The sequence below is a fragment of the Phalacrocorax aristotelis genome, chromosome 2 (assembly GCF_949628215.1).
Source record: "Phalacrocorax aristotelis chromosome 2, bGulAri2.1, whole genome shotgun sequence".
In the NCBI taxonomy this organism is placed as follows: Eukaryota; Metazoa; Chordata; class Aves; order Suliformes; family Phalacrocoracidae; genus Phalacrocorax; species Phalacrocorax aristotelis.
Genome location: NC_134277.1, coordinates 118080996 through 118103341, shown reverse-complemented (window position 1 = coordinate 118103341; position 22346 = coordinate 118080996). Strand labels below are relative to the sequence as shown.

At 45.4% G+C, this 22346-nt stretch overlaps 1 protein-coding gene across 3 annotated transcripts in view; it reads left to right on the top strand.

Annotated features, from left to right (window-relative positions):
- KCTD1 (potassium channel tetramerization domain containing 1) overlaps positions 1-22346 on the top strand; it is a 105361-nt gene that overhangs the window by 23426 nt on the left and 59589 nt on the right. The window contains exon 1 of one of the 3 annotated variants that reach the window (XM_075084900.1): positions 9355-9493. The exons of 1 other annotated variant lie outside the window; for it this stretch is intronic. Coding sequence is in view for 1 of the 2 variants with exons in the window: in XM_075084897.1 (XP_074940998.1) it covers positions 10176-12050 (1875 nt within the window). In the remaining variant the exon portion in view is untranslated. Of the gene's footprint in view, positions 1-9354; positions 9494-10076; positions 12051-22346 lie in introns of those variants that run through there. One more of the 3 variants, XM_075084897.1, reaches the window with a different exon arrangement.

Genomic DNA, 22346 nt, shown 5'->3' with positions numbered 1-22346 from the left:
AAATGTACTATTACTGATGTGGAGGAGGCTTGCCTAATACAAATATCACAGTGCTTATGTTCAAATTATGATGAAAAATATTGTTTGACTTTTCTGAAGCTTTCAGAGGGTGAAAACTCTTCTTTCTTTTTTATTTCAAAATTCTGCTATTGACCAGCAGATAAAAACATAAAAATACTATAAGCTTGCAGGTATTACTCCACTAACCTGTCAAAAAATACAGAAGAAGTATTGGGTTTAGGTATGTTTGTTGTTTTAACAATGGTCACCCAGCTCTAGATAAAGCCTAAGAGATGGGACAGCCCTTCAGAGAGCGTGCACAAAACCAGAATGCAGCAGCCTGTCCCTCGAGCAGGTTTCTGAGTGGGACAGCGAAGGGGAGTAGCGGCATTTGTCCATGGCATTAGGGAAAACCTTCATGAAAGCTCAGAGCTTGTGGCCAGAAAGCGCAAAGAATGAAGCACTGACAAACTTCCGCAACATGGAGGTGGTTGTGTAGCTTCTGCATGTTACTGGCGCTACTGCTGAGAGCCAAAACCCTCAACATGACTTCCCAAAATAGTAGCGAGGTATCTCTGCAAGGGACAAACTTCTTGTTGAGCAGCCAAAAAGCCTCTGGGCTTGTACCCTCCATACAACAATATTTCAGCAACCCCAGTAGGTGAGAATGATTATAAAAATCCTAGGTGGACAGGTTAGCCCATGAGTGACCCACCATGTGCTTCTGCCATGATACAGTGTCAGAATCATTTTCCCATAAGATTTTGGATGTGGCCAAAACCAGGAAGCGCAGCAGGCAGACTCAAGCAGATTTCCTGTCTGTGGGTGTTAATTAGCGCTGCTGACCTCAGTGGGACATTAGGATTTTTCTAGTTTATTCAGCAGCTTGTGGGGTTCTCTCTACCTGGCCCTAACTAGCCCATGCACTAGTGGCCAAACTGGAATTCAGAAGACAAAATCCTGTCCCTCCCTGTTTGGGATCTGACAAGCTAATTTGAAGTGATGGGTTAACAAATTGAATCTAGAGCTTCCTTTCAAACACAGTGCCCATCCCAAAACATTACAAATTAATCCAGATACTTTGATCCCTTTAGCTTCACAGCAAAGCTCCTGTAATTCTGCCCCTCCACTTTATGTATGACTGAGATTCCTAAGTATTTAAACACCAGTACTTTCTGATGGAGTAAAACTAGCTCTTAGAGAATATTACCAAGCATTTTAGTGTAAGCAAAGCCCAATATATCTTGCTGAATAAAAGAAAAGCTTTAAAATTTGGGAACTCCAGTGAAAATAGAAGAACTAAGCTTATTAAATGCTGCATCTAGAGTTGGGTAGAACAATCCAACTGTAACTGCTGAAAATGCAGTGAAATAGCAGGAGCTTTTGGTAGAAGTATCCTGAAAGTCTAGATAGTTTTAGAGGAAAAAAATATACAGAATATGTAAAGCACAGAAAGGATGTATTTTCCTTCACTCTTCTGCTAGTGTGCCAGAAGGACCAAAGGTCAAGTTTTCAGAAGAACACTGTGCTCACTAACTCTAATTTAATTATCTACATAAGCAGCCATGTTTACAAATGGCTAAGCACGAAGCAGCTCCCATGGAAACCATATCAGGTGCAAGCCTGTTTAAAAGTACAGCTGGCTTAAATACCTATACAACAGGGTTTGAACGCAGAGACTTCTAATAATCAGAACAAAGTTGTTGGTTCTGAGAACTTGAAGAAAGCTGGATATGAATTTCTTGAAGTAGTTCCTTGTGATTCTTTGACTCTTCTGAACATACTGCCGAAAAGGTGGCAAAAATGGCTTGTGTAGGACTTGGATTGTGAGTTTTTGATAAAGAAATCTTGAGAGGAAAATAAGTCAGTGATTTAGAGATTTGTCCTGAAAACCAAGTCAAGTTACCAGCTCAGTTCTCATAGGCAAGTTTATTTGGGAAATCTCACGAGTGCCAACCACCAGTCTTCAGAATAAGAAGTGAACCTTAAAAATCACAGGGATTTCTTCTTCCTAAAATTACAGAACTGTGGTTCTCCACCCAACTTCCAAGTTTTTACAGAGCACTAATTCAAGGTTTCAAACTTGTCTTCCAAACGCTAATTTTCAACAGCTCCGTTCTGCCATATGGAGGAGGAAACTCCAAAACCACTAAGTGTCATAAGGCTGTGAGATTTGGCAACCCTGTTATCAAGATGTTACTGTCAAGGCCAAATCTGTAGGAACATCCTTGAAATAAAGGCCCTATTATCTCTCACCAGCTCTTCAAACTATCCATCCCCCAAGAAACTTCACAATTGGAATAGGATGCTGGGCTGTTTGGAAAGAGATTAAATTGTTCACAGCTGCCTGGGAATTAACAAACTTCCTTCTCTTTACAGTGGAATGCAGCATATTTCTGAGCCAGGTGGAGGATACCATGTGAGGTTCTTGTAGGACCTGGAGTTGGCACAAAGAACAACATTTTCAAGTCTGCACATATATCTGAGTTACCAGGGCTCAATAATAATTTTCTGGCAGATTAGCCCTGCCCTACAGCAGGTTTCTATGATCACTAAAGCCAGAATGAAAGCAATGGGTCTGGATTTCACACTTTATATCCTTCCACACTGAAGCTTTGATTTTAAAAACTGCTTTTTTTTTTTCCTTTGACACCAGTTGGCGAGAACAAATCTGACAATACACAGGTAAACAGCAGAGTAAACTACTGCAGGAACAGGTCTGTAACAGGCCGAGTGACACACTCATAACTTGGAGGAAATTATTCAGACTAACCTCATAAACCTTTGCCAAGGTTGCTAATGGAGAGATCGTGCGCTGCAAATTGCAAATGTGACCTTGTTTTGTCCAAGGCAAAAGAAGAGCTTACCATTTTATTTCTTGCTTATTTTGACGATGCTTATTGATCCTAAAAAGCAGGGTCTTTACTAGCAAATAACCACCTGCTTGTAATTAAATAATTCAGTCCATGAATGTGCAAAGTGCTGGCTCTAAGGGTTTTTAAAGTTATTTTTGTTTATTTGATGACACCTTTAGTTCTGTGAAAAGAAACTGAATTTCAGCCTTAATCTTCAAATAAGGGAACTTTGAATTGGGCACCGCTTAATCTTTCATGGATAGCAAAAGGCAAAGCTATTCAAAGCAAGGTACAACTCAGGGATGGAGAAAAAAGTTTTGAACTTAAGCATTCTCAACAGTTGCAGACGTAATTTTTTTACAATGCCAAACTTTAAGAAAATACTGATGCTTACCGGCTGTTAGAAGGTATTTTTCATCTGTTTTAATATTACCTGATACTGAAAAAACAAGAGAAGTACATCCAATGCATCCAGCCTTTCTCACTAAACTTTGTAAGCTTTCTTCATCTTATCTCTGAATCAATTCAGTTACTTTACTTTTCCAAGCTTTACCCTCTGTAACTTAAAATACAGCACTCTATTGCAGTCTGTACCTTCGGGTCTCTTTTACTTCATGGCCTCTGACTTTAAACCTCACATGAAAGTCCTGACAATATCCTGAAGATTTTCCCCCAGCTGTGAAAGTGCCTTTGCATAAAGGATCCATCAAATCAAACAAAGCATGCAAATTTTCTTCATCTATTAATATTCTGCCACATGTTCTACAACTTTTTTCTTGATGTGAATCAAATCATGGTCTGATAAGTGACGTGACGGGGGCTGGAGGTGAACATGCTCTACTTCTTTATCCCTGTATTCTTCTTCTATATGATCTATGAATTTGCTCCCTTCCACTCAAACACTGCTTTACCAGTTAGTGTAACCTGTGATGCAAACCATATTTAGGCAGTTCCTCTGTGTTTAGATCTCATAGGATAACTAGCGATACTTTAGCATCTCTCACACTGAGAAGAGAATGTGGCGTTCTATTGTTAGGGCCAGAAAACGTCGTGACCAGATCATGGTTTAAAAGAAAATAGATGCAAAATTTGCACAGGTCAGATTTGCCAACATCACATCAAAAAAAAAAAAAAAGGGGAAGAATGAAAGGGAGGTGCACAAAAATTAAAGTTGTGTTTAAATGTAAGTTACTGTTTCAGCAATGGAAAGGTGGGTCTGGGTGACAGGCTGAGTGGGGCTCTGACACTGTTTAACAGTATGGTTACACCCTCTGTGGGCTTCGTTTGAACTCACCCGGTTTTAAAGTTGCTTGAACTGGGTTTGTGTCGACCCAGCTGAGATAACTCAATTGAGAACAGAAAATCCAAGTAGACAGGCCATTGGTGCTAGGGTTTTTGCTACATAAATACCTGAAAAGGAATTTCCAAATTCACTGTGACACAGACATAATACTGGTGGAAAAGGGGAATAATCAGTTTATTTCAGTCACTAAGTCAAAACAAAAGTATATTGACAGTGAATTCATGGTGTAAAGAGGCGTTAAAGCCACTAGCCGAGGGTCAGAGGAAGATTCCCTTTTCCAGGCTGTGCTGAAGGCCAGCTGTTGCCCTGTCCCTCTAGCTCTGAGAAAAGCCTGGTGTGAATAAGTTTTGTGGGGTGTAAAGCCCTACCTCTGGCCCTGCGCGGGAATCAACGCTCAGCACGCCTCGGGGCAACACAGAAACTTTGGGTCATGCAATGGGAGTGGAAAAAGTAAACAATATAGAATCCATATGGTACAGAAACAAGGTGGCAAGTGCATTTCTTTAGAGTCTCATTACATTACATTTCTGTTTGTTCAATTCTAAGGACTTGGGTTTTTTCTTCTTTTTTTCTTAAAGGAATTGTTTAAGGAGCTTTCTCAGCCAGACCCTGTTGTCATATAAGCGGTCATCCCTCCCTGCATTTCTAGACTTCATCCAGCCCAGTGTGACTTCCAGCCTGAACTTTTAGTTCAAAATAAATTTTTATTGGAAGATTATGAATGGAAAATAGGACTTCAAGAACTCCATATTCAATACATCATTAATTTATGCTCTATTAACGTAGTACTGAAAATACTGTATAAAGTGAAAACTTGTACTTACACAGACCTACAACACCTATAAACGAGGCTTTGTGGTTTCTCAGGGATCTCTCTTTGGAGGTTCCTTTCTTCAGTTACTGGCTTGGTCCTTCTAAATTTCCCTCACCCCCAGGTGAGACTAAAACTGGACTTAAATTATCAGCCTGGATGGAAAGAGCTCCTTCTCTCCATGGAGGATAAACGCTATGCCACTACCATGCCGGGTTGCTCAGTGTCAGTAGTTCACAGAAACGACTGGGCAACTGCTAGAGCAACTATAACCACCTACTGCTGTGCCTCACAGCCCAGCCAATTTGTTTCAAGTGCCCTCATCACCACAGCAGCAAAGACAAACACAAACTGAAACACAGCTAAATAAAACATTAATATATCTCCTGGCAACTTACCTCCAGCGCATTTTAAAAGACCCTTAAAACCTTTATGCAGTGCAGTGCAATTTATTACCTGCCTCTCTCCAAGCTGTCTGACAGCATAGCTCTTCTATATTTTTGGAAGCAAAAATGTCACTGAAAATAACGATGATTCACAAAGTCTTGACTTTTAATTTGCCAAGCACTAAACGCATGCTTTCTTACAAAGATGATGAGTCAGATTTTCTCTGGTTTGTTTTGAAAGAGGAGCAATCGGGAAACAAATCGTGGCCTCAGCAACAAAAATACTGCTTTTGTAAAAGAAAAATAAAAAAGTAGCCAAGTGAATAACGGCAAATACCTGTGGGAAAAAAAAATATGAGCATACTTCGGAAATACGCTTTCGATTGTCACCATGGAGCTTCATGAGGGGGCTGGTTTGATGCTGCCTTCACGTTTCACAACGTGTCGGTAGTAGCTAGTGCTTTGATATGCACAACTACCACTAACATTTCATAATATGACAATCTAAGAGGTGAAATAGCTTTTGTATTTTAAAATTCATTAAGAACAGCTGCAACTTAGTGCTGATGGATACATCATTACTTTCCTAACTCAATGTCTCCTTTGTTGAGTTATATAAAGCCGTTTCATTGCCACGCAGACAGGAGACACTAATCTAAAAAAGAAAAATTTAAAATAAAAGAGATTTAAAATCTATTACAGCACATTATATGTCAGCATCAGCTGTCCATAGTATCAAGAATCTAATGAAACAACTAGAAATATCATATACACAAGTAAAAGAGTAACATAAAAATGGAATTAGCATTTTGAAGTGACATTTCTGAAATGCTGAAAAAGCTTATCTCAAAACTGCATGTTTCTGGGTGGGAGAAAGATTTCTAGGACATACTTTTTCCCTAAGTGAATTTTCCAAGAGTCCCAAGTGTTATTTGCCTTCTAGTTCTGTAGTGTCAATATGGATTTCTCATACCAATTTCCACACAGCCTTCCTCTACAGCGAATATATCTTGTGTTTAGAAAACATATTAACACATTTTAAGAACACGTTTATTGCGTTTAAACTAACAGTAAAAGTGTACATGGGAGAAAAGCTATTTTCTGAAAAAGATGCATGTGGTCAGCCTTAGGGCTAACCAACAAGCTTGTTTTAAGGACTGTTTTTAAAATCTTTTCTAGATGCCTAGACTGGATCCCGAGGAGCAAATAAGCCCAATGGATTTTCTTTGCTTATTGGCTTTTGGGGGATATTCCGGTTTAGTTCCTAGTGAAGCCTTATGATGAAACACCTACCAAGAAACACCAAACCAGGAAGGCTTAGGTGGCTCTGAGTGAAATAACCACTCTGCTGAGGCTCCAGGAGAAGTAGCCTGTGTTAGTCTGAAGGAGAATAAGTACATGGAGAGCTTTAGCACAACAGTCAGAGTGTCAAAGAACGTGGCTCTAGCAAGCTCTCCTCTTGCCAGGAGCAAGACCGGGGCCAGGGGAAGCATAGCTTAAAAAAGAAGTGAGGAAAGGCCTGAAACTATCTGGTAATGTGGTTACAAGCATTACCTTTATTGTAAACCAACTGACTCACGGAGAAGGTTTTTTGGGTTTGGTTTTTAACCTGGCATGCTAATCCTGTGGCACATGGACTGATCTCCAAGTATACACAAGGAAGGATAATCCGGTCTAGGGTTGCAGCCTTAGTGGGGCAGGTGCATTATTAGTGTTCTGCGGGTATTCTATCTTCTTTACTGACAGCGGTAATAAAACGTAGTCTCCAAGTGTGGACAGGACCTATATTAGAATCAGCCTCAAACCTAGAGTCCTAGGGGAGAACGCTGTCTATGCCTGCACGGAGATCTTGTCAGGATAAAACCCTGATTAGTGATGTGGAGGGTGGAGTGGATGTAAGTTTAATGTTACTATGCCAACTTCCATTAGACAACCTTGTGCAACTCGGGCAGTTTCGGAATGCAGTTCGATTATCTTGTCTAACTTGAGAGCTCGAACAATAGGATTTAAACTTCTGGAATACAACTGACTAGGCTAAATCTTATCTTTAGGAACATTGACAGATAAGATATATATGTGATTACCTTACCTATGTATATATACACATGCACACGTATATACATAGAGGTTATACAGGTATATATGTTATACGGGTATCTTCCCAACTCTGGATGCCTGCAGCACTCTGAACACCCCACTTGCAACTCTCTGAACTCCCCCGGGTTGCTGAGGTGCTTCCAATTGATGTGTGTAATATGGATGCTCCATATATATTTTTCCCCTACAACCTCACTGCAAGTTCTTTATGTCCTTTATACTTACTATTAGTATACTGGGCTCCATATTCACCTCCAAGTCTGTCAACACAGTTCACCTCCTGTAATCAGGAAATGGTGATTAAATGAACATCCAAGTGCAGAAGCTGTCAACCTGGTGCTCATCTTTTTTACAGTTAAAAAACCCAAATGTTCAATTACCTTTTTGCACTCATGTGGCTCTGAAAAGCTCTTCTTAAAAAAAAGAAAGTGGCTTCATCTCTTCTATGATCTTATGTTCAAAGGTTAGTGTCAACCATGTAATTTTTAGCATTTATGGGAACAATAAAAGAAAAAAAAAAAGACACCCTGTAGAAAAGGTGTGTGCTACAAACCCTGCAGTTCTCTGTCTTCTAAGGTGGGTTGTTAGAGGTCCTGAAAGGAGCTTGTCTGGGGCATTTAGGTATTAACCACAACCTGGTCTTGCTGCTTTTAGCAATCCATTTCAGCATCTGACCCATCGTTAGAAGGTCTTTGAGACTTTGGTTCAGGACTGCATTGCAGATAGCGTATGACGGGAGGGAAATTATTTATATTCTTTTTATGTGCATAGGAAAAAATTCTCTAGAATATATATATGCTATCGACCTAAGAGGGAATATAATCCGCTCTAAAACTATAGAGCTAGTACAACTTCTTTAGTGCATGCAACAAGTTTGACCTCTGTGTAATTACTCCAGGCTTACATCAATATAACAGCACTGAGTTTCTTTTCAATTATTTTCTGGGAGTGTCAGGCTCCCTTCCCGGAGCGCTTATTTGTTTCGAATTGGCCTCATTTGCTCGCCAACTTTGCATATCCCTTCTTTGGGATTCCACGTTTGCCCGGGCGATGCGAGGGGCTGGGGCTGCCCCGGACACCCCGTCGGTGGCCGCCGGCCTCTGCCCCGGGGCTGGGCTGGGCTGGGCGCGGCGCTGCCCGGTACCGGCACCGAGCCTCCCCCACGGGTAACCACCGCGGCGGAGGCTCGGCGCTGAGCAATTGCCTACGCATGAGTAAGCACCAAATGTGGGAACTCAGGCCAGCAGCTCTGCAATTAAAGCTATAATTTCAGGTGTAGCCAGTAGTCGTAATGAATATTTATTTCAACGTACCAAATAAAAGAAATCGCCCGGTTTGTGTGCTATCAGTAGGGAGCCGGTGAGGCACGGCCGCTTCGTCCCCTCCCATTCCCCGGGCGGGACGGTCTATCCCTGGCCGCAGGGCTTGTGCCCCCCTGCCCTTCCCAGCCCGGCCAAGGGCCCTTCCCGGGGAAGGAAGGGTAAGGCGGTGTGCGGCGAGGCGGCCGGCCGGCTGGGTGCGGTGCCACTGGGTAGGGCTTCCCCGGGGAAGAGCCGGGCGCCGGGCGGGAGCTCCCCACCAGGCGGGCGGGGGGCGCGGAGCCGGCGGAGGGCAGGGCTGAGCCCCCGCTCCCCTCTGCGAAAGCCCTCGTAGAGCGGCCTCGATGAGTCCGATGGCTCTGAACCCCCACCCCCACTCCCCCCGTGCTTTCTGGCGTAGGTTTGCGGGAGTCCCCTCGGGTTTTGCCCCGTGGCTGAGGAGGGAGCCGGGCTCCCTGAGAGGCAGCGGTGGCGCAGGGGGCTGAGGGCCCTCCGGCTGCCCTGAAGTCCGCAGCCCCGGCGAGGGCGGGCGCCCGTCAGCCCCCGGGTCCTTATTCCGCTTTCTCAGCCACCAGCCTCGCCGGGATTCCCGCAATCCAAGCGAGCGCCGCGGCTACCGACCGGCTTTTCCCGGGAGGACTCCGACCCGCACGGATGCACAGCCCCGAGCAGTCCATCTCCTTCCCGAGTCCCTCGACCGAAATCCAGGCTCCCGCCTAAAGGTGCGAGGCCGGCGGCTGCCCCGCAGGGCGGGGGTGGGGGGTGGGGGGAACCGCGTCCATCCTTCCAGCATCCCGTCGAGGGGAGAGCCGTTCTGCCGAGCAAGCACAGCCCGTTTCGGGTTAGGGTTTTTTGCGGTATTTTTTTTTTTTTTCCGTTTCGGGATTTTTTTTTTTTTTTGGTGTTTGCTTTTAAGTTACTGTGAAATGAGGAGGTGCGAGCCGCACCGACCTCCGTCCCGGCTGCTCGGTGGCGGTCCGTCGCTACCGAAAGAGCTGCTCTACACACAGCGTGGGGTTGGTTTTTTAAAGGGATGGGGAGGCGGGACGGGCGCCGGGGGTGGGGGAGAACCGCCGGACCGGGGCGGACGCCCCGGTCCGGCGGTTCTCCCCCACCCCCGGCGCCCATCTCCTTTGCTCGACGGGACGAGCCCGAGGTGAGCGGCGGGCGCGGTAAGTACCGCTCCCTTCCCCGCGGTACCCCCTTAGCGCGTCTCAGCCTCCTCCCCATCCATCCCAAACCCCTCCCGCCCCTTCCCCGTCGCCACCACTGGGAGCGCGGCCCCTTTAAGAGCCCGGCTTTGCCTCCCGGTAGCTGAAGGTCATTAAAACACAAAAGCGCTCCAGCGCTGCGGTCCAATATAGCGCATGCGCCCTGCCCGAGGACTGGCAGGGAGACGGCAATATGGCGAGAATGCCTGGCAGCGGCGGCGGCGGCGGAGAGTGGAGCGGCGGAGGGGGAGGCGGAGGAGGCGGCGGCGGCGGCGACAGCAGCAGCGGCGGAAACAATGCGGGGGACCGGCCGCCCGCCCGCGGCGTCGCCCCTCGCCCGCACCGCTACTGCAGCGCCGGCGAGGAGGAGGAGGGCGAGGAGGAGGATGAGATCCAGGAGGTGCAGATAACGGGGGACGAGGAGGAGGAGGACGGAGCCGATGGGGGGCTGCTGCTGGACGAGGAGGAGGAAGAGGAGATGGGTCTGGAGTGGGACGGCGAGGAGGAGACGGAGCCGCTGCCGCCCGCCCCGGGCCCTACGCCGGGCGACGGCGGTAGCGGCGGCAGCGGCGGCGTCGGGGCGGCCCCGGGGGGCGCCGCGGCGGCTGCCCCGGGGGGCGGCGGCGGCGGTGGCCCCGGGGGGGCGGCGGAGGACGCGGAGCTGGAGGCGGCCCTGCTGCTGCAGCGGCCGGAGCGGGCGCGGCTGAGCGAGAACACGCGGCTGGCGACCCGCTACGCCGTGCGCATCTTCCGCGAGTACCTGAGCGAGAAGGCGCAGAGCCCCGACTTCGAGACCATGGACAAGGGGGCGCTCTGCCGGGTCCTGCGCTCCTTCTACGCCGAGGCGCGCTCCAAGAGCGGGCAGCTCTACTCCAAGTCCTCCCTCATCAGCATCCGCAGCTCCCTCAACCGCTACCTCAACGAGCCGCCCTACTGCCGCACCCTCGACCTCACCAAGGACCCCGAGCTCCGTGCCGCCAACCTCACCTTGGCCGCCGTCATCCGCAAGCTGGAGGAGCAGGGCGCCGGGCCGGTGGTGCAGAAGCAGGCCATCACTCGCGCCGACCTTCGGAAGCTCTACACCTGCAGCGTCTTCAGCACCCAGAGCCCCTTTGGGCTCCTCAACAAGGTCTGGTTCGAGACCTGCATGTACTTCTGCACCCGGGGCCGGGAGAACCAGCGGGAACTGGAGGAGGACTCCTTTGGGCTAGCTGTGGATGAGGACGGACGCAAGTTTGTCTACTTCAAGGCACTGGGGCCCTACCACAAGTCGCGCTCGTCCTCCTGGAGCAAGAAGCGGGCGGAAAGCAGTGATGAGGAGAATCTGCCCCGCATGTATGAGACTGGCACTGAGTTCTGCCCCTACGCCAGCTTCGTCAAGTACCTCTCTAAGCGCAACCCCCTCTGCAAGGCCTTCTTCCAGCGCCCGCGGGACCACTGCAGCGAGGGTGACATCACCTGGTACGAGAACAAGGCCATCGGCAAGAACCTCCTGGGCACCCGCATGCAGATGCTCTCCAAGGCGGCCAAGCTCTCCAAGACCTACACCAACCACTGCATCGGTGCAGTCTCCATCGCCACCCTCAACAGCATTGCTGGCATCGGCACCAAGCTGGGGGGACTGCAGCCGCTACACCACCACCCCCCTCCCCACCACCACCACCACCTCCTCCTCCACCACCCCGCTGGCGGGGGCTGCTACACCCCTGCCGCACTCAATGGTGGACCACGGCCCCTGCCGCCCACCGCCAACCCCTACATGCTCCCCAAAGACGGTGATGCCGCACCGGTGAAGGCAGAAGCGGCTGCGGTGGCTCCGGCCAAGCGGGCACTCTACGAGGCAGTGTTCCCGGCGGGGGCTGCGGCCGGTGGCGATGTGTGTGGGCCCTCGGCCTCCCCCAAAAGACTCTGCCGCCGCCCCGCCGAGCCCGTGGACGCCGCCGCCCCTGCCGTGGTGGTGGTCTCAGTGAAACACGACCCCCTGCCTCACCTCCTTCCCGAAGCCAATGGGCACAGAAGCACCACCTCACCCACAGTAGTTTCACCTGCTATTGTTTCCCCCACACAGGTAACCGGAAAAAGAAAAAAGAAAGGAGGAAAAAAAAAAAAGCAAGTTGGCGACCCAATACCCCATCCCACATAGCCCTCACTGCACCCCTCCTTTCTTCCCCATCTCCCCTGAGGCTGGGCGCTGATGCACACTGCCAGCCCCGGGGTGGCTCCCAGGACAACTCTCACTGTTCAGGCAACCAACGAGCCCGGGCGCGAGTTATCCAACTTCTTCAGCCCCCCAAATTCCTCACCCTCCGCCACCGATCCAGTGGCTGCTCACTGCATGCCTGTGGGTCAGATGCGAGAGTTGCCCAGGTGCTGCTGAGCTCCCCTTCAGCAGCTCCGATGGCTCAGCCCTGTGGGCTCCCCTTTTTCCATCCTTTTTCTTCCTTGCCCCCCCCTTTTTTTCTTTCTCTTTTTTGTGGGAGATGTGAGTTATGAAAGTCGGGCCAAAATAGTAGATAAGGGCGCTAGGTATCGTTAGCGTGTATGGTGTTCTTGATGTGCTAATGAACTATTTGAATAACCTCAAACGCAGGAAACAGCCAGGAGAATACTCAATTACACACTAGTAATGAGGGTGTAATTTTAAACTTCAGAAGTTAACAAGAGGGTTAATACGGCAATTGCATTCATCTTGTATTTGTTTATTTAAAATAGCTCTGTTTCCTGGCAGTGATCCTCCTCTTTTTTTCATTTTTCTTTTTTTCTTTATAAGGCAAATTGGCTTTAGTTGTGTTAGTTGCCGTACTGGTGAAATATACAGTAAGAGCACAATTAAACGGGTTTAGGTGCAGCTTAACTGTGGAACAAGCCCAAGTTCATTAGATGTGTTTCATTGAGGTAAAGCGGTCTTGTCAAAAACGCCGTTGAGCTGTGCCGTAACGCGTGCCTTGCGACCCCCCTCTGCTGCGCGCCGGCACGTGCTCCTGCCTGCTCCCCGTCCCCTCCAAAAGTACTTTCCTTTCGGGTGTTTGAGCGCTGGAGCTAAATTACTTCAATTAAACACTCGCTGCACCTCTGCAATTGGCCTGAAGTTTGGAAATCATTCCGACTAAATCTATAAAGTATATGCAGTTACGTTGTGCCCCATAAAATACCGTGTTTCAGGCAAGAACTTTACTGCTGGCTGCCCTACGCGATTACAAAACCCCTCTGACATTCTTGTGTCAAGTAATAACAGGGATCGCAGCCGTCGGCCGGAGATCGCGGCGCTGGGTGAGCGCAGGTATATGACATGCCTGAGCTGTTTCCCAAGTGGAAATACCAGTTCTGGACAGACTGACCCTTTCAGAGAGATTGCCAGCTAATCAACCAGCCTGAAGGCTAACTGGGGGGGAGGCAGGGAAGGAGAAGAGGGGCTTCCAGTGAATGCCTGCATAAGCATCTATGTTTTTAAAATACCTGTGACTTCTCCATTCTAGCAGGCTTGGGTTTTTGGGTTTGTTGGGGGGTTTTTTTGACCACTTCAGTGGAGTACTGTAGTTTGATCTCCTGCTGTGTGTATCTGGTGTCTCTCCATGGCTTAGAGGCTTGATTATGTGCAGATAATGTTTTTGTTCTAGCTCATTATTTCAGGTATAAGCTAATGCTCTGTGCTGTATTTAACCCTAGACTCCTCTTTCCCTCACTTTTAATGACCTTGAAAGTAATTTTGAAACTTCAAGCCTAGCTTAGCTTTTTTAGAGCAGCAGTGCACATTGAGTATGGGAGGGGGTAGAGGGAGCCAGGCAGAGCAGTTCTGATCCAGTTAGCGGTAACAGAGTATGCGTGTCTTTAACCTGTTAATGAGGTGTCTTGGTACCTTCAGTCATCAGGCTGGAGAGCTGGGTCTCTACCCCTGGCCCACAAATCTCTTCACACTTGCGGAAGGCTTAGGTGAGCAGAAATCCAGCTGCTGTACTGTTGTCGCAGAACTGTGCTTCCTACGTGAAGCATTCGGAGCTGTAATTCTCATTAGTGGCGGGCTCTGGGGAGAAAGGGAGAAATATCTAAAGTAGATGATAGAGTACACAGGCATGTGCTGTTTTCTTTAAGTATATCAAGAAAGAAAATGAGCCATCAGCAAGGATACTAGACTGTGTGGGTTTTTTTCAGTAATTATATGGAAATGTTCATCTCCATTCACAAATTAATGAGCTAAACAAGATGCCCAGCCACTTTTGTAGCTGAATCTTGCCTTTGCTACGAAACTCGTTAATTTAAGTCTTTAGGAGAAGGAAAAGTGTCTTTTTTTTTTTTTTCCTCTCTCTCCTTTTTAATAACTGATTCTTGTTGTGTCAGTTTTAACTGATGCACTTCTGGGATGTGACAAAATGAAAAAATATTGGCTGTGGAATAGATTTCCTTGGGAGAATGTAAACGGTAAACTTTTTCTCCCTAGCTACCTTTTGTAATAGTTACGCTAATCGAGGTCCAGGGCATTTCCTGGGGAAATTAATGACTGGCCGGGGTTAACGGCCCAAGGCATTGCCTCAAGGCATTGACTCGCCCAGCCAGTCATTAATCCCCAGGAAATGCCCTGGCCCTCAATCGTTACTGCTTAATTATAAACAAAGACTTTCCAGGCCTTTTTACTGAACTCATCCCATCAAGTAATGTGACACTAAACTCTGCTGTTGACAAATATTACTGATTCCTTGAAAACATGAAGGTCGTAAGTTTGTGGCTTATTGGTCATCTTTGTAATTACTCTTCCAGGGGACAGATTCTGCTGCCCTTGGAGACTTGTGCAACACTCTGGTGAAGAAATGGTGGCGTGATGAGTGTGTTTCTTAGCGTGCACGCGTGTTCTCTTTTATAGCATTGATAGTTTGAAGCAAGGTATGGAAAAGGTTAAACAAAGGCATTAAATGGGTTGTCTTCAGTCTGCGCTGACTACAAACTTTAGTTGTAAGAATCTGCGTGAGGATGTTAATTTTACGCTTTTCTATCGTGGTTGCTCCCATCTTTTGTTTTAGTCCCAGGATGTCTTTTCAACACCGGGTTTGTAGGAGCCTCCTCCAGGGCTAGGGAAAGGTACATCAAATGTTCATCTTGATCCAACTACTGCTTTAGGTGGCAGCCTTGAGAGCAGCATTTATAGAGGTGTATTTTAAGCATACAGCACCGTGCCATCATGGCACAACTTTCTTTTCAGTCCTTATTTGCTCCAAAGCGTAGCAATTTTCCTGCCACTGACAGCAGTACTTCAAGTTGATGACAGAGGGATGTAATTTGGCTGTTGTTCATCTTGTGGGTTACTGAAAGATGAACAATAGCTAAAGTTTAAGCTTTTGATGCTACAATGCGGTGGTAGCTGTTGAGATTTATGGATCTGGTACATGCTGAACTTACTATAGTAGTAATACCCAAAAATAGGTCTAAGAAAATAGATTGGTTTCTGCTATGGGTGAGAAGAGTTGTGTGTCACTTTAAAATGCTTCTGTTATGTTGGTTCTCTAACTCTGGGCTGCCTGTGAAGAGTTTCATCAGCTATTAAGATATCTACCACACAGTCATTAAAACATGACCCACATGCATTTGTACTGGCTGTTCGGGGAATCCTTAACCATTTTTCCTCCTGGTTTAAATCCGGAGATGGGTTTTTTGTTTTCTTTCAATCTGGCACATGTCTTCTTATTGCCTTGTGCTCTCTTTGAAGGGCTTACTTTGACCAGAACCAGCAATCTGGTTCTGACTGCCGGTTTCATAGAAGAAGGCAAAACAGTAGCACATGATGAACAGAAGTAGGCAGCAGGCACAACTGGGGACAAATCAAAGTAACTAATAAACTAGTCTGGCTTTTTTAGTCTTTGGGGTCTTTTTGGAGGTGGATAAGAATCCTTCTGCTTCATCTTTGGAGTGGGAACATCCTACATTTCCATAAAATGGCCACAGAAAAAGGCTTCCGTTCTGTACAAATGTTTGTAAAATTCTGACTAGAATCCTCGCTAGGTGCTTTCTAAGTATACAGGGTAGGAGAACTCTTAACAGCTTCAGGGAAGGACGCTTAGGATGCTGGTGTTAGGATGCTAGGCTTGCTTTCTATACAGATAATAGATGGGGCAACATCCCTATCTTAAAGGCTTAAAGTACAGCATCTATTAAGACGGATGACTGCTAACTGCCTTGTTAGTTCTTGTGGCAGTACTTCTGTGATCTGGTTTCAGAGGTTAGTAGTGCCTGCTCTACTGCCTAGTTAGTGCCATCCTCTTTGATTCGTGGATTATACCAGGTTGCAAGAAAATCTAGGATTTGCTTGGTGTCTTTTTAAAGAGAAACACTGAGGTTAAAATCTTAAAAGTTTGAGGATTAAAGGAGCTGTAAAAACTGTGCCTACTTCAGAGGCTACTGTTTTTTCGTTGTTGTTTGTGTTTTTTTTAATGGAGAAGATTTTAATCTTTTAATGACCTGATAGTCATCAAAATTGCTCTGAAATCCTCGGGAGGTGGGGGATAGGGTAGCAGAGGTGTCAAATATGGTCCCCAAAGCAACTTTCTTACCAGTTTCTGTAGTGAAACACAGGAATCCTGGCTGTTGCCCTCTTCAGTGGAAGTCAGTGTTGTTTGTAACTGAATGCTTCTGAAGACTGTTGAACAGACAGGATATTTTTGAAGACAGTAGGATGTCCCAGGCTATGTTCCATATAACTAACATGAGGTTTGGTAGGCATATGAATGTTTCCCAAGATAAGTTCAAGAAAAGGAGAATAGAGTGGTCTCGTATATGGCTTTGGGGGGGCTGTATATGCACTGAAAGGAGCGAAGGGAACTGGTTTTTCTTTCCTAGCCTGAAGTTGGTCCATTTTGGATCAGGCATTGGGGAGGGAGTTGATTTAAGGTGACTCAGGAGATTATTTCCCAGAAGATCTGAGAGTGGTGTTTCAATACATGCATTTAGAATTGTGGTGTGAAGTTTGAAGTCCAATACTGTCTTTGTAAGTCCCGTTAGTTGCATAGGCACGATATATATTAAATTTTGCAGCTATTTCAGATGGTGATTTCTTCCACTATCACTTCAATTTTCAAAATATTTTTACTTTTTAGAAATTAGACTCCTTAGTTCCATCATGTGAGCTAGTCACAGAGCTTGCTTGGTCCAGCCTTCAGTGACGGTAAGAGCGCAAGAGGTGATCCATTTTGTATAACTGAAATAAAGATGACCTTTTCAGTACAATTAGGAGGAAAACCCAGCATCACTGAAGCGCTGCTGTATTTTTGACTCTTTTTTTAATTCTATAGAATCTGAAATGACTGTGTTGGTACTCTTCCTCTGTGCACATCAAAGGTAAAATGCACAAACTTAAAGGCTGCAGAGGGCTTTTTTTTTTTTTAACGAAAGTCTTCTGTGATTATCCTGTAAAAGATTTCCCATTGCCCACTGCTCTCCTAGAGAGCAAGAGATCAGAAACTGTTCAGTCTAATTGGTGAGTCTGTATGACAGTGAGCTGCCTTATTTCACGTATGGTGTAGAAATAAATGAGTGCTTAAACCCTTTGAAACACACCACTACTGCAAAAGCCATGGGCTGTAATTAAATTGAATGTGGGGTTGTATTGTCTTGTGCCCTTGGCTATAAACTTGATAACAGACCATGGTACACCCACTATTGTGTTAGAAGCTGGAACCTAATTAGCGATGTTGTAGATTTTTTCAGTCACTTTCGAAGGCCTTCTGTTCATCTTTTCCCCCATGTTCTTTCTTTCTTATTATTTTGCTTTTCTGTTTCTGAAGCAATAAATGCACCCTTCTTTTTCAGAAGGAAATCGTTAAGGGCATGGAGCCAAATATGTACGTGCAAGATAATTTTTTTTTATCTTATTTTGGATTCAAGGGACAAGTGTTGGTAACTGCATTTTATCTGATGTAGAAGAGATTTATTAGTGTTGTGATAGTAAAAATATATAATCATGTTTCCAGGGAATGCTCTTCCAGGCATTTGAGGGGGGAGCGAGGAAAGGATTGGAACTTCTCATAATACCTTGATCTAAAAGTAACATTGGAAGACGTACAACTGAATTCTGTTCTGGTTGTTTTTTGGGGATTATCCACAAGGCAAAATGGCTCTTCCGGGCTTTCAGAAATTCACGTGCTTTTGCACTCAGCCAGTTTTAGTTAGTTGATCTGAAAACCTTCAAACTTGCTAAGGACTTAATCCCTAATGAGGACATAATGCCTTTGATGTGTTCTTAATGCCATTTTTACTTCGGGAAATAATAAAAGTTGTAGTGCACAGATTTAGTATATATATTTCCACTAAGTTCTTAAATTGATATGCTTACCCATGGTATGCATCTGTGCACTTCTGTAGCTAGGACAGGTCATTTTAATTACATTGAAACTGAGTGGAAATTTTTCACCGTATGCTTGTGGCACATCTGCTCCATGTAACACGGTCTTGTGCATAAATACCTGAGGTAGCCACTCCTTGGGACTTCTCGTTCACTTCTTGTACTGGTCTGAGTGGTGCACTGTGCTGATGTGGTTTGCAGTGTTTTTGGTACTTAAAGTGGGTGGCGTAGCCTGGATAATGTGTTACAATGTATCTTTTGGCGAGGGGTAATCAATTCTCTTTGAAGAGTGGCACTGTCAACATGAAACCTGGTGTTTCTGTAATACTGCCGTGGTTTTCCAGTGGGAACAACAAGGAGCCGAGGCAGACAAAGCTGATGTGATCTGCAGGAAAGCATGGACTGGAGATCCCTTGGTGAAGCTTCCCCAAGGTTGGGGTAGGAGAGGGGTTTTGAGTGTTGCTTTTTCAGTAGTGCGCAGCTCATGGGGGTAGGCAGTTTGTTCAGTAGGTGCTGTTCAGGTAACATAGGCTGGAATGCTTCTCCTTGCAAAAGGAGGAGGGCAGAAATCTCTTATGGGGGTGAGGTGCAAGGATTAATTTTGGCTTTTCTTCTGTTTCCTTTTTCCAAAGACCTTGTGGAAGTGCTGGGCTAATTTCTGGGCTGGGGCTTATCTCTAGCGCAGGGCTTCATTTCACTCTCTCCTCCTTGAAGTGCCCAGGACTGGGTTTGATGATGCTGTCATATGTTTTAGTTTGTTTTTTGATACGGGGAGTGGGAGGAAGAGGAGGCTGTGTAGTTGGGACTCTTGTGCTCGGTAGCTCTTATGAAGGAGCCACAGCTCTTGGGCTTCCCTGCAAATTGGCGCCTATGTACGCTGTTACTACTTTTGCATCCGCGTGTCAGAAATGTAGTGTGTAAATGAATGACTTCCCTAAAACACCACTGTATTTTAAATTCCTCTTTTTTTCTGTGTGTCCATTCATGTATGCTTAAAATTAAGGATTGCTGGAGAAATTTCAAGAGCGATTTCTCAACACCCTTCAGCTCAATCTTGAGCTTTTACCGCAGTGATATATATAGTTGGTTCTTTCGCTGCTGTTGATTTCTCTCCATATATTTCTAGTAGGCTTCAAAAGTAGCAGGGAGAGGTTGGTCTGGAATAAGGAGAGCATACTGTGTCTGATGTTTTGACTCTTGGGTTATTAAGCTCCAGTGTAGTTTTCCTGAGCTCTTACTCTGATCTGGGGATGCTGGCTGTGAAGCCTGTGCTTGCCTTGCCCATGTGAGCTCTTGTTTCACGGGTAAGGTGTGTGCAGTGCACCTGAAGGAACGCACCAAATCTCTCGGGTGCAATAGGAAATCATCAGTGGTTAATTACTGAGAGTCGTCTGGCTTAAAGCTCCCCTGGAGAAGAAGCAGCGGAAGCATGTGGTGTGTCTGGCCGACATGGGGGTGGGAACACAGGGTATGTGGGTTTAGCATGAAAGACAAGGGGAAATCCGCTTGGGTTGCCCTCCTCACCCCAGTTCTGCTTGGAGTGGGTTGAGGCCGTTCTTCCCTTGTGCCTGAAATGTGGGGAAGAGTAGTGAGGAAAGTGCAGTGGGCTTAAAGAGCTTCCTTCCTTCCTCCCTTCTTACAAGGGCTGGTTGTTACCTGTGACACGCCTGATAAATTCCTTCCCTTTCACTGCAAGTGCTCTGTTCAGAAGTATGCAAGTTGTCTGAAGTGCTATAATTAACCCATATAGTTTTGATGCCAAATTAGGAGGACCTAATTGTGAGAGTTAGGTTGACAAGTTGGAAAGTAGAAATGGGAGCACAGATGCCGTGACAGACAAACCTACAGCTGTAGTACAAACAGTGTGTGAATGTGAGATAAACAGGGAACCTGCTTGAATCAGTTGCCTTTTTGAGGGTTTTCCAGTGTTTCTAATAACTTTATGACTAGCAGTGCTCACAGAGAGGATGCTTGTGTGCTTTTCCTCCTCATCTCAGATACAACAGCGATACCAGCTGCAGTTGCTTTTCACAGGAGTTAGCTAGAAAATTATTACAGACCATGTTTGTGGTGATCGGGAGAAGATGCTTTGTGTAGGCTTTTATCAAGTTTATCAGTAATAGTTTCCATCTTGGGTTTAATCTTTTTCCTGTTGTCATAACACAAGTTTCTGGATGCTCTACCTAGACTGTTGCAAGACCAGGTTCACATTTCTGCTCAATTCTTTAAAATGCTTCTTAGAGGGGGTAAAATAATAAAATGTTGTAAGCATGTGAGTTTTGGCAAATAACCAGTTCAGAAAGAACTGTGTAGCCTTTTAGTATATTTTACACTTTATATTGTCTTTTAATTCGGTAATGCTGAAGTTTGTATCTTGCTGATTATCTCTCTGAAAATACAGTTTCTCTGACCACCCACCCCATCATCCCCTGAAAATGCACTCTAATCAGTGACTGGCAGACTTGGGAGTGGAAAAGTAACTGTTCTAGGAGGCAAAAGGGATAATGCAAAGCTCTGTGGTCCGTGAAACCACGTGAGGATAACTAAGTTTTGTAGAGCTGGCTGATGTTGGTAGAAATATGTTTGTGCTGGAAAGAAATCACTTGAAAAATTTATATTCTTTAGCAGGGATGGCAGTACAAATCCCCCAGCCTTTGACTCTGGTTCTTTTGCCCAAGTACTGTTTGAAAATTAAACGGAGTGGGACTAATATGGTTTTAGTCTCAGACTTAAACTGCTTCAAAATCAGCTTTCTGAAGCTGCTGCCAGTCCAAAGCACTATGTGTAACACAGTTACGGTTTGATTTTTAAAAAGCAGAAACAACTTCAATGTTCTGTCAGAACATTGTAGTTTTGCCTTCCTTTTGGGGTATTTGACACACTCCCAGAGCAGCCTTATTTCTGGTTTTATCTCTTCAGAAGTCTTTGCAAGTTACCTTTTTGGGGGGATTTAAAAATGCATTATTTTTGAAATGCACCTGCATTTGCTAGGTGGTTTCAAATAAAACATTGTGAAGCTTTTTGATATCCCTTAAGTAGGGCCTGGATACAAATGTTTCCATGAAAGAACTTTTAGATATAAGCTGTTCTCTTCACCTTTAGGCATTGAAATGTATCAGAAGTAAGGCATGCAAAAAAAAAAAAAAAAGCTAAGGAAAAGCAAAGTTCATTGTAACTAGCAAGTATGAATGTGTCAAAATGCGTATGGATTTTAAAATGTACAGTGACAAAAATAATACCAAACATAGTATTAATTGAAATGCTAATGCATTGGTGTATGGAAGTAGCACTATGCTACTATGTAAATGACAAAAGTATCCCCGTGGTGGAGAGGAGGAAAATTCAACATTTTTTTAACATTTACTGTGGTAATTCATTAGGAAAGGATTCCTTGTGACTGTGCTAAATTGTAATTTTAACCAGTCAGTTTTCTTTGGTATGGCATATTCACTGCCAAACTGCTAATAGATATATTCAGGATCATGAATATAATAGTAGGCTAGATTTGCAGTACAGGATAATGATATGGTAATAATTGTTGTTGCAGTCATGTAAAACGTATGGTAGATGCTTTCAGAAGCTTATGCGTATTGTTTTAATTGTTGAGAGATAACCAAGCATCAGGTCAAATTCATATCTTTCCAGGAGAAGATATAATAGCTGATAAATAAATTTTTTTAATGTTCACAAAGCCCATGTCCAAAAGGAAAACAACTCCCCCTACTTTTGTGCTTGTTAACTCAGCTGAAGAATATTGTGTAACTTGTTAAGGCATTTCTGTTTCTGTAAAATGCTGGTCTGATTCTACTGGATTTTTTTTTTTGCTACAGGGTTGTGATCTTATTGATATTAGTTGCTGTAAAATGCTCAGGTTTGGTGATTTTCTGGCATTCTTCTGTGAATTTTTCCAGACTTCCCAGCTACCCTCATGGGAGCTACCCCAGCCTTCACAGAAGCAGCCCCTTGCTTGGTGTGTGGGGTGGCAGAGTTGTCCGTCCTTCCTGTGGTGAGTCGGTTTGGGCTCCAGCACAAACAAATGCT